This window comes from Haliaeetus leucocephalus, unplaced genomic scaffold, assembly GCF_000737465.1.
Source record: "Haliaeetus leucocephalus isolate CR32 unplaced genomic scaffold, Haliaeetus_leucocephalus-4.0 Scaffold68, whole genome shotgun sequence".
Lineage (NCBI taxonomy): Eukaryota > Metazoa > Chordata > Aves > Accipitriformes > Accipitridae > Haliaeetus > Haliaeetus leucocephalus.
In genome coordinates this window covers 1,458,538-1,469,923 of record NW_010972504.1, presented here as the reverse complement: position 1 = coordinate 1,469,923, position 11,386 = coordinate 1,458,538, and the positions used below count along the sequence as shown (strand labels likewise).

Sequence of the window (11,386 nt, the reverse complement as noted above, 5' to 3'; positions counted from 1 at the left end):
CGCGCCCGCGGAGCTGCGGCAGCGCCGCGGCCTCCCACCCCGAGGGTCTCTGCGGCCCCGTCGTTTTACCGCGTCTCTCGTCGGTTTGGGGTTTTTTTGGGGTTTTTTTTTTTTTTGGGGGGGGGTTGGGGGGAGAAAAAAAAAGGAAAACCTCCGGGTTTGGGTTTTGTTTTCCGCGGTGCAAAGCGTATTTGGCCCAGCCGATCAAAGACAAAAAGTCCGCGGTCCTTAACGCGAAGCCGCGGGCACCCGGGTTCCTCCGAAACGCCTAAAAACCTCCCTCCTCCCTGCCCGCACACCTACCGTGGGCTGCGAGGGGGGGACCCGCAGCATCTGCCCCCCGGCCCGGCCGCAGCCTTCCGCCGCGGCCTCCGCCAGCCTCCCGGTTCGCTGCTTTTCTTTGTAGGTGGAGAACCGTGACTCAGTGGTGAATCTTGGTTTCAAGAGATCATACCATACTTCACCATTCAGTTTCAACGAACCAGAAAATAACAGTGGGAATTTCCCTTCTCCTTCCCATTGTGAACACTATGGATAGTGCAGCATCCTGGTTTTGGAAAGGCTGACTTGCTCAGCTCAATCCTGTGCCAAGACTTTGGAACCACGCAAAATTTTGAAAACCTTCACGCACAGAGAAAATGTACTTCTGCATTTTTCTTGGAAAGTTTGCCTCACAAGGCACCACGTGCAAGACAAATCTTTCAGGCTTCATTCACCACTGAGATGTAGCCACTCAGAGGTAACACTTAGCAGGAGTTTGTCAGCACATAATAAAATCTTTCTGGCAATAAGGAAAAGACAATAGGTGACACTCAGAGGTTAATGTTTTCTCTGTGGGATAGCACTGCAATGGTGGATTTTGATATGCAAAACAAGGGACAGCCGCTCCCGTAATAATACCTCCTACCATGTCGTTTTTTCCTGCTGTATAAAAACCTGCAACAGTATGGCCAATTTGGTGAGCAACCGGGAAGAGACACGGAGAGACGTTGGGCTGAACTCCTAGCCGAAGTATGAGGGATCTTTGATCTCTCCTCCGATGGGTCAGCACAAAAGGTGCTGCTCATTCTCCCAGCGTTCCTCCTGTCCACATGTCCATCCTGCCTGGTGACAGGGAAATTTAAGGATGCTTCAGGTGTGCTTTCTTTGTGGTCTGATGCTCGGGGAGCTTTGGAAGCAGACACCAGCCGTGATGCTGCGCGCTCACCCGCGCTGTCTGCGACGGAGGGCTGGGAGCAGCCCTGGGCAGAGCTTTGCTCTTTCTTGGCCCGCTGCAGGGACACTGGGGATTGCCCAACCCACGAGAGGGGTCTTGGGGCAGGTCAGGGCTGGGGTATTTAAAATAATGGAGCGATGAGGCAAGATGACTAGGCCAGGGCTGCTCCAGCGTGGGCGAAGGATCTAGTCTTGCCTCCAGTTTCATTGAAGCTGGTCCTCTCGCGCCCGGCAGCTGTGCCTGCCTGCACCCTGCTGCCTTTGTTACAGCCTCTGCTGCCTTCACGGAGTGGTAACGCAGATGCCAAACAAATGAGTCTACCCAGCCCTCTGCAGGGTTTGGTTTTTTGTTGTTTTTTTTTTTCTTGAGTTTCTACCAGCCTCTGCTGAAGCATGTGGCAGCATGTTGTTTTAGTGAACTGATGGGAAATAAGCTGTCTTTTTCCATGCTCTTGGCTGGGAAACTCCACAGCTTTTGAGCTGTATAGGTGATAATCTAGGGATAGCTCATTAGGCAGGACATGTAATCAGACATTAGCTGTTTGCAACTAATCATCCAAAGTGTTCGCTCTGACATATGTAAAGCATTGATCCTAACCCTTCAGGCAGCCAAATAGCACCAAGCTCTTTATTGTAGCGTTTTCTAGATATCATTCTTTTTATTTTTAGTTCTTTCTGCTTATATTTACCTCTACCTGCATTTTTTTTTTCAAATCAAATGAAAAAATCCTTTGGCCAATAAACTGTACTTCATGAAGTGACATTCTACTGGCTGAGAGACAGCAGCGCTTTCGGTACAGTCTGCAGGGCACACTTGTTGGACAATGAGAGTATATGCTGAGGAAATTTCATACCAGAAGCTATAGGATTTACTTTATTTCAGTGCCAAATTAACATCAGTACTATTTATCAACACGATTGTATGTCGTGATACCTGCAACAGCAGCAGCTAGGCTTTGTAACCCACGTCTCTTGCAGTCCTTTGTTCCTGGCTGGAAAAGATTGTAGTCATCAAAACAAAGGGGAACCATTTTCTCTCCTGGGAACAGATCACTAAGTTCCCATAAGGCAAAACAAAATTATGCAATGAGGCAAGACAATGTCCTGGGCATGTGGAGTCTTGTGTGCTCTCAGCGCTCACATTCCAGCATGCAGCCTCGGTGCAGGAGAGCAGTACAAAATGGTGGAAGGCTTCACACCAGCGCCTGCAAATCTCCCCAGCTGTGCGGCAGGAAAAAGTGCGATGAGCCTTCTCCACCCCTGTCCCAGCAGCAGCAGCTCTTCTTCTTGAAAGCTGTTTGTGACCCAGAGACAACTCATGCCCTCACCAGATATTAGCCAAGATGATTCAAAAAATATCATTGAGGGAAAAAAGCTCTTTCTTTACATGGTATACGTAACTGACCATGGGAAAATGGAGAATGCAACAGAACTATTTTATAAATAGCACAGTGACTGTGGCTGCCAAAGACTTCTTTCTAGTAGGTCTAGCTAAGAGACAAGTGCTGGGGGGTAGATCCAGTATAACTTTTTTTGATGAGCCAGACCTCAAGCTGCTCTGCTGCAGACAAGTGGTCTTAGACTCAGGGGCTGAAGCATTTACAAAAGGAAGGATTGAGTTTATTAATCATGTTGCGTTCTTCTAGGCATAAAGATAGACAAACAGGATTCGCCTACATTATTAAATAAAAATATACCTTTTCCCTGAAAGAGAACAGCCTTAACCTTTCTGGCATCTCCTCCAGTCCTTCCCATCAACCTCCATACTTCTGCAGTACTGCCTATATCCTCTTCTTGCTTAAAGCTCTTAAGTGAAACCATACATTGCCTGCATATCCTTATATACAGAAGTGCAAAGTCATACTATACTCCTGCCAATCTGTGTATGTATATATACATGCAATACTACTGATGGGTTACTTACACATGTGAGTAGATTCAGAACAAACCTTATTCTTACAGGGGAGTAAAAATCACTATAGTGTTCCACAGTATCAAATTTTAGACTGATTCTTAACTGGTGTTCTTCCATGTGAGAAACTCTTCTTTCCAAAACAATGAAAAAAAAATTCCAGAAAAGTGAACAGCTTCAATCCTTCTGGGCCTTTACATTATTGTAATTGGGAGTCTATTGTTTCCTATTAATGCTGCTCTAATCCTCTTAAAGGAAGAATCCTATCTAGATGTCAGGCTGGCTCAGATGCCTTTATAGCTACAGGTCATTTCTTTCCAGCTGACACATGTAACAGTTGGATTCAGAACTGCTGGTATGATATGGATAAAAGCTGGTGGCTCCAGTAAGAAAAGAAAAGACTAGTACGTTGTCTGCAAAGAGGAGGGTTTGATCTCTGGTGGTAGGTGGCTTTGAGCTCTCTGCTACCAGGCTGTGGTGAGCAGCTGCAGAACAGAAGGAGGCTGGGGTAGAGCTTTATGTTGTATCTGTAATAAAAGTGGTAAGCCAGTGGGAAGGGTAAGTAGGAGGAGTATTTCAGTGGATAAAGGCCCAAAAGGTGGAAGGGGAACAAGGATAACTCAATACTTCAAAAAATAGGGAACCTGTTATTTTTTAACTGAGAGTTTTAAGAATGAATTGTGAAAATGAGAGAAATATGCATATTTGTATCTATCTGCATTTATTGGTTGTCTCAATCACTTTCTATAGAGCAAAGCCTATAGTAGGCGTTCAAATTAGCTTTATGCATTAGCAGGTTTTTTTCAGGGGAGTGGTGTCAGTTTTATGTGCTTATTTTTTCAGGATTTGCTCTCTGTAATTGTTGTTTGTTACTGTGCCCTATTTCACTGAACCATTGAGTATCCCCCACAAGCAGGTAATGAATGCCAGTACTGAAAAACTAATGTTAGGGAAGTTCACTTACAATCCCTCTTTGTTTCTAGAAAAACCACAGTAAAGTGAGTGGGGCTGTACATCGTGTGTAAATGGAACCTTGGCTCCTAAATTATTTGATGTGAAGGTATTAATGTGCAGAAGGACCCTGAGCCTCTGGTGTCTGCTCCTAAATAGGGCACAGCTCAGAGCATCTGAAGGTCTCTGACTTGTAGGTCAGAATCTCCTAATGATCTTAGTTATTTTTATACATGTCTGATACCACATGTTATACTGCCCTAATGCAGAGAAGCAACTCTACAATCACCAAGGGAGCACACAAAACTGTGGCGGTGGAAACTCTAGGAGAGAAAGAGGAAGAAGAAAGTAAAACACAAAAAAAGAAGGTGAAATAGCAAGACACAATATTAACATCAAATAAAAGCACAAGACAGTGAGAAGAAAAAGAACAAAAAAAAAGCAAATAAAGGTGATAAAAGGACAATACAAGCAAAGGACTTTGGCAGTGTTTTCCTTTTGTTCCTTCTTTGTTTAATCTTGCTTTACGGAGCAAAATGGGACAACAGTTCACCAATGCCGAAGGGGAGCAAGCAGAGATTGATGTTGCAGAATTGCAGGAATGGTATAAGAAATTTGTGGTTGAATGTCCCAGTGGGACCCTCTTCATGCACGAATTCAAGCGGTTCTTCGGGGTCCAGGATAACCGTGAAGCAGCAGAGTATATTGAAAACATGTTCAGAGCCTTCGATAAGAATGGGGTAAGTGGTGAGGAGTTTTTGCAATTATTTGTCTAATAATTTGCATGTCTGTCTTCTGTAATTTGGAGGTGGTTTGGTGCAGTTCCCACCCTTGTTACCATGCTTCGTGAGACTAAGGTAAGGGCGATGGACCTGCTAGGGCAGGTGAAGGAGCATATGCTGCACTACTTTGTATGGGCTGGTATGGATTTATCTTCTCATAAATCTGTACACAAATTAAGGACAGAATGTCCCTTTAAGGGACTAAGGATGAATTAAAAAGTTGAAATTTAGGCAGCCACATTTTAAGACAGTATTGTTGAAAGATCCTCAAATTGCCAAGGCTGCTACATGGAAAAAAATATTTATCTGTTACGACAGAGGGGGAATTATAGTGGAGGAAAGTCGTACTCAGGCTTGCTATACATTGGAGGAAATGCATATATATTGTATGAACAGGTGGCATGTAACAAAATATTGATTTTAGCTGCTCAAAAGTGAAGGAATGCTGAACAATTCAGACATTCTGGTTTTGATTCCCTTTGCTGTATTTGTCATCAGACACCTGGGAAAAGTGGGCTTTCTGGTTTAGTAGCAGTTCATGCATACCCATGTATTGGTGCAAACGATAGCCTAATACTAGCCTGTGATATTTCAGATACTCAAAAAAAAAAGTTGTATGGTTGGCTTTCTCATCTTGAAATGCGTAAGCAGTGCTTGCCAAACAGTTCAATTTTTTTCCTGAAGCTCTTGATCATATTCAAAGCAGGGGGTTGTTTGTTGCTGTGTATCAATACAGGAAAAGGGGAGACAAGTCTGTCATCTCCCAGCTATACCAATTTCCCTTAAGCTCCCTTTGAAACCAGTGGCAAAATCATTTTGAGGTGGCAATAAAGGTCAGTTTGTGAGAAAGGATAAAAAAAGCCTTGGAAGATGTGGGCAGGTCAGAGACTTCTCTCAGAATTTGAAGTTGGCAAAACCTAAATTCCTGCAGAAAACTGAAGGTCCAGGTCCAAATTGTGTTACGAAAGCTGTGCAGAAAGGGTTGCAGAGCAAATGGTGTGCATAAAAGGTGAAGTCCCATTCCTAGTTTATAGAAGTTTTCCTAATAAGACTGAAAATCTGTTTTTAAGGGATGCTGGTACTTGCATATATTAAAAACACTAAATTAGGCCTAGGTTCATGTTTTTGCTTCAATATGCCCATGGTATATAATCAGTTGAGCAGGACCTAACAATCTAAAGGATTATTAGTAATATGGTAAGAAAATAAAAACAATGCCTCAATTGTCTTTTTATGCTTGCTGGCCTCCAAGGTCCAGCAGTAGCAGGTTTTGCTCAGTTCCTGCAGAACATTTCAGTGCCCGCAGCAGAGTGTGCTGGGCAGGAGATGCAGAGCCCAGATCTTCCAGGGGGTTTTGCTAACTGGGTTGGGAGGGCTGTAAAGCTTAGCCCTGGGGATGGTGTTGATCTGCATGAGGACCATTTGCTGGGGGCTGCCAAGGGAGCCCTGCATCCCTTCCCTGTCTGAAGTTTTTAGGAGGATGAACACCTGATGTAAATCCTTTATTGTGGGTGTTCTTGCTGCCTCCTTCTGAACTGTGGCATTTTCATTGTCATGGTCTTCCTCAGATGAATCAAGATCAGACAAGGGGGAGGGATGGAAGAAAGGGGTAATAGTTGGATGTTAGTCTCAGTGGTGAAGCAGCTGAAGTCATTGAAAATGGCGATCCCTGCCCAAAAAGTCAATACTGCACTGATCTTCATCTGCCTCCCTATCCTCCATGTAATCTGTGGTGTTTGGGGGTATTTAAATTGCTTATTTCTGGCATCGTGGTTGGTGTCCCCTCTTACTGCACTGTAGGAGCACTGCTTTGCTCTTGACTGTCACACTCCTCATGAACTCATCCTCGGTGCAGAAGGGTATGGCTGTGCTTACTGATGGTCTTGAACAGGCACAGATCTTCTGTAAAGTGGCAAATAAATAGCTGTCCTGTCGATTATCTTTTTGACAGTTATGCAGGTTTTGTAAGCAGTTTTCTGTCAACTATACCCTGTTAAGTATCATTCAGCTGCTGCTTTTCTGTTTCTACAGGATAATACCATTGATTTTCTGGAATACGTAGCTGCCTTGAATCTTGTTTTACGAGGAAAACTGGAACACAAGCTGAGGTGGACGTTCAAAGTATATGACAAGGATGGGAATGGCTGCATAGACAAACCTGAGCTGCTGGAAATTGTTGAGGTAAGTAGGCATTGCCTAATCACTTATTTAAGCAATCGCTGTTCTTTGGCAATTTAATGATGTATATGGGTTTTGTGATAGATAATCAGGTTTCAAGGCAGCTGTAGACAGTGATGAGGTGAAAATGCCTGACCTTGGTGAAAGGGTTATGCGCTCAGTGGTTTGGTGGAGCCTGCTGGGGTGGCTGAGGGATCAGTTACACCCATGTGGGCAGCCTGGCCCCTGCTGCTGCTGAAGCTGTCCAGAAATGCAGCATCTGGGTGCTTTTGTGGAGTTCCTGTATCTCTGCTCTGCCTTTCTTTTCAACGTTTTTACACTGAGATTCATTGCACTGGCCAGTGGCAGAGGGTTTCACCCCATGCTCCTTACAGGAGCCAAGTTTCCTGTCTGAGTAGCTGGTGAGAGTATGCCAAGAGGCACAAATTAGTACAGGAATCCCTTTTGTAATTATTCCTTTCTGGGTTTCTGTTATGTTCTGCACTTAGCTTTAATTAGTGACTGTGTGAAGGTGTGAGAGGAGGCATGGGGCTTAGCAGACAGTCAGACACAGCGTACCTGAGTTCTCACTTTAGGTAAATATCTTGGTGATTGTGCTAGAGTCACCCCTGCACCACAGGTGCTGTTACCCTTGCACAGCAGTACTTGTGAGGCTTAATCAATGGTTATCAAACATTTTAGGATCTCGGGTGTAATGTAGCATCAAGAAAACATCAGAAACTGAATCTGTGGAAAGCAGGTCCTTTGGGCTGGAAAGTGTGACCAGCCTTTTACCTGCAGCACCAGCAGCAGGTGTGGGAGCATCTGAGGAGCTTGTCTGGGGCAGGCTCAATTATAGTTTTGAGGTCAGCCAGGAATTGGCCAGAGCTGTGTTAGGCCCTTGCTAATCCCCTCTCTGGGAAGACTTCAGACAAACCCTTCAGCCTAAGGAGTAAAGTTAATAACGAACAGGCGGTTGTCATGGGAGGAATAGATAAAATCTGCCCCTTTCCAGTGACAGAGTGGAACAGAAACTATGGGTCAAAATATGTGCTAATACAGGTTTGATCTTGCAGCTCCGGCACAAGTTCCCTGGGAGAGAGGGCTGGGTAAGTCCAGATGTGCCTGGCCTCAGATGTTAGAAAAAAAAAAAAATCATACTCAAAAGTCAGATGACTTTCCCATCTGTGAAACTCTTGCCTTGTTCTTTGTAAAGGAACCCTGAGGTCTGACCAATTTATGTAAGGAAAATAGGAGGGCAGCAGCTTCAAAGAGCAAATGAAGTAATCTGCAGTGTGTGTGAGCATAAGGTCAGAGGTTTCATTAAAGGTCTGAGGCTGTTGAGTGGCAGATCTTTCTAGAAAGGTTAAAACCGCAGCCTTTGTAAAAGACCTTTACACTGTTGGGAAGATAGCGGAGTTCACTTCTTTTCATTTTCTTCTCCTAACCTGTGAATTTCTTTTCAGTCTATCTACAAGCTGAAGAAAGTGTGTCGGTCAGAGGTGGAGGAGAGGACCCCATTGCTCACACCGGAGGAGGTTGTGGACAGGATATTTCAGTTAGTGGATGAGAATGGGGATGGTAAGTGATTGGTGGCTCAGATTGCAGTCATTCGTAATGAGAAGTTATCTGTACTGGGCAGGCTAGCTTTAATTACATCTATCAAGAAATCGCTTAGGACTATTATGTTACTCATATTAGACACGTTGGGTTTGGTTCTGGTCTGTTTCTTAGAACCAAGAATAACTTGGTGCAGCAGGATGAAATAATTTTCATTGTTATTTTAATGTAAAATACAAAGGGGTCACTATTCTGTCTGGATTTTGATGCCACAGAGATCTCATCCTCTGAAAGCACCCAGTAGCCAGAGTGCAGGTCCCAGTCCCAGCACAAATAGCCTGTGTAAAGACAGTGGCTCCAGTCAAATTGGAGCTTGCAGGATCAGACTTGCAATCCTCCTGGAGGAGCATGTGTAAGCTAATGCAACATTTCATGTTAGCCGAAGGGGATGGGGTAGGTGTGAATGCATTGGGTTACAGCGTGGTGGTTTGTCTTTCAGCTAGCTGGCCTAAACTACATGGGGAAATTAAGTATAGCTTTTGTCTTATTAGCATATTTTTCTGAAACGTAGAGGGCTTTTACTTCCTGCCTTCTTGTCTTATCTGTCGTGTTTTGTCTCCCTATCTTGTGTCCTCATCTCCTACACAGGGCAGTTGTCTCTTGACGAGTTCATTGATGGGGCCAGGAAAGACAAGTGGGTGATGAAGATGTTGCAAATGGATGTAAACCCTGGGGGATGGATCTCTGAGCAGAGGAGAAAGAGTGCTTTGTTTTAAGAAATTCAGTTTTGATACAGCTGAAAATGTGATGCTGACTACAGCTGTGGCTCTCTTACTCTAGGGTGGTAGTGGCTTTCCTTTTTAATACAATCTCGGCACCCAGATGAAAACTTCAGTGGTTTATGAAGCCATATCTCAATCTAAACCCCACGTGCTGCATACTGCTGGTACCCAGAGTCTATATTTGGCCCATGAATAAGTCTTTCTCTGGACACAATATGGTGTTTGCCAGCTCTGGTTTTTGGTTACACCCCAAGGAACAAACTTTTTGTGGCTTCCTGCAGTGGATCCTAGGCAGGGTTTTAGTGTGATGACAGGATCGGGAAGTGAGAAGTCCTGACACAGTGGTACTGTCTCCAGTGCAGACTAGTGTTTGCATCATTCGTGCCTGCAGAGATATGAACACATCAAACCAAAAGAGGTGCTCTAGCAGGCTTTATACATTCAGGGGGTCCGTATGCATATTTAGTAGACAGTACTACTGCTAAAGTAAAATTATTGAACACCAACATACCGCTATCAAAAATGAGAGTTGGATTATAAGCGGTAGCCAAGACAGTACACAGCCTTGAGGAAAACATAATGTGTGGGCTGGAGAGGTGGAGCAGTAACTCCTTGCATCTCCCTCCTGTGGACCAGAGTCTGCTCCTTCTACCTGTTCAGAGACCTGGGCTTCTGTGGGGCTGGAAAAAGGCTGTTTCCAAACACTGAGCAGTAGTAGGAATTGTACCTCTTCTTGGCAGCCACATATAGAGGACAGTTTTGCACAAGTGTGATTCTGTTCCCTTTGAGCCTGTTTCTTACTGAATCATCACTCTAGAACAGCTTTTCCTGCCCCGTGAAGACTGAATGAGCTCAGGGAGCTCCGGGACTTTCACTGCACTGGGAGAAGTTTTGTGTGGAGGGGGAGATAAGGGAAGAGCAGAGTTTTGCTTGGCAGCATCTCTGCAATGAGAGGATTAGCGCTCCTTTATCAGCAGGACCACAGAATGGAACAAGTGACAAAATCAGAGTGAGTTACTGAAGTAGTACAGTGGTTTTACACTGGACTTAATTTAGCCACAGACTATAGAAATAAAATTTGCACAGGTTGTAGGCTGAGCTCTGCTATTCTAACCCATATTCCTACATATACGTGTATATGGAAAGAGAATTTGGGCTGAACCACTATTTTGGTTCACCATTATTGGATTTATTGTTTTATTTGTAAGAAAATTTTCCCCAGGAAAATAACACGTGTTTCTCTGTTTTATTTTAATTTTCCCATGGGATCAGTGGGCCAGGTCATACCCAATGAAAAGATTTGTAATCCCTTTTTTGTGGCCTTTAATTGTGACTGTAGTATCTTTCATTAGTTGATTAGTTTGCTGGTTTGTGGTCTTGTCAATTTAACCAATGTTTAAATTCAGGAACATGAGGAAGTATTCAGGATAAGATACAATCAGTGCTAGAGTTCAAATACATATACATTTCCACTTCTAAATAGCCTTTCTAAGAGTTCTCTGTAAATGCACACTAGCTTGTGGCATGTTTACTTATCAGAGATGATTAGACTTCTAGTTTATGCTGCTGTAAGGCAGCTGTTTAAAGCTCATTCAAGTCAATAGTTTCAGCCAAAGATCTGAAAGAAAGAAAATCTTACTTCTGACTTGAGGGCCCGGAAGAAAAGATTCACTTTACTGATTTTACAACTTGTGGACAAATGTTTTGATGGGAGGATACAAATCTCAAATTCCTTAAATTTCAGCATCTCAACCAACATAACACACTCTGCTTCTTGCACAATTTTTAAGTGGATGTTTAGTTACTATAGTTGTGTACTGCAGGTTTACTTAAATGCTTTAAATTCTCTTGTTCTGTTCACCTGGTCAGATCAGGCATGGAAGAAGCTGTTTGGTGTCCCCCACACCAGCAGTCCTCTGCTGGGGTGGTAGAGGGCATCCTAACACTGAGCACTTGTACAGCTCTTGGTAGAAATTTTGTAACATATGAATTTAATAAAGAAAGATTTATTAAAATTCTATCTGTTT

General features: G+C 43.8%; 1 protein-coding gene across 1 annotated transcript; it reads left to right on the top strand.

Annotated features, from left to right (window-relative positions):
* The first annotated feature begins 4,614 nt into the window (after positions 1-4,614).
* Positions 4,615-9,528, top strand: GUCA1B (guanylate cyclase activator 1B (retina)). The gene is made up of 4 exons (XM_010578989.1): positions 4,615-4,818; positions 6,892-7,041; positions 8,484-8,598; positions 9,226-9,528. The coding sequence occupies exons 1-4, from the start codon at positions 4,615-4,617 to the stop codon at positions 9,351-9,353; spliced, it is 597 nt and encodes a 198-aa protein (XP_010577291.1). The 3' UTR covers positions 9,354-9,528.
* The last annotated feature ends 1,858 nt before the right edge of the window (positions 9,529-11,386 follow it).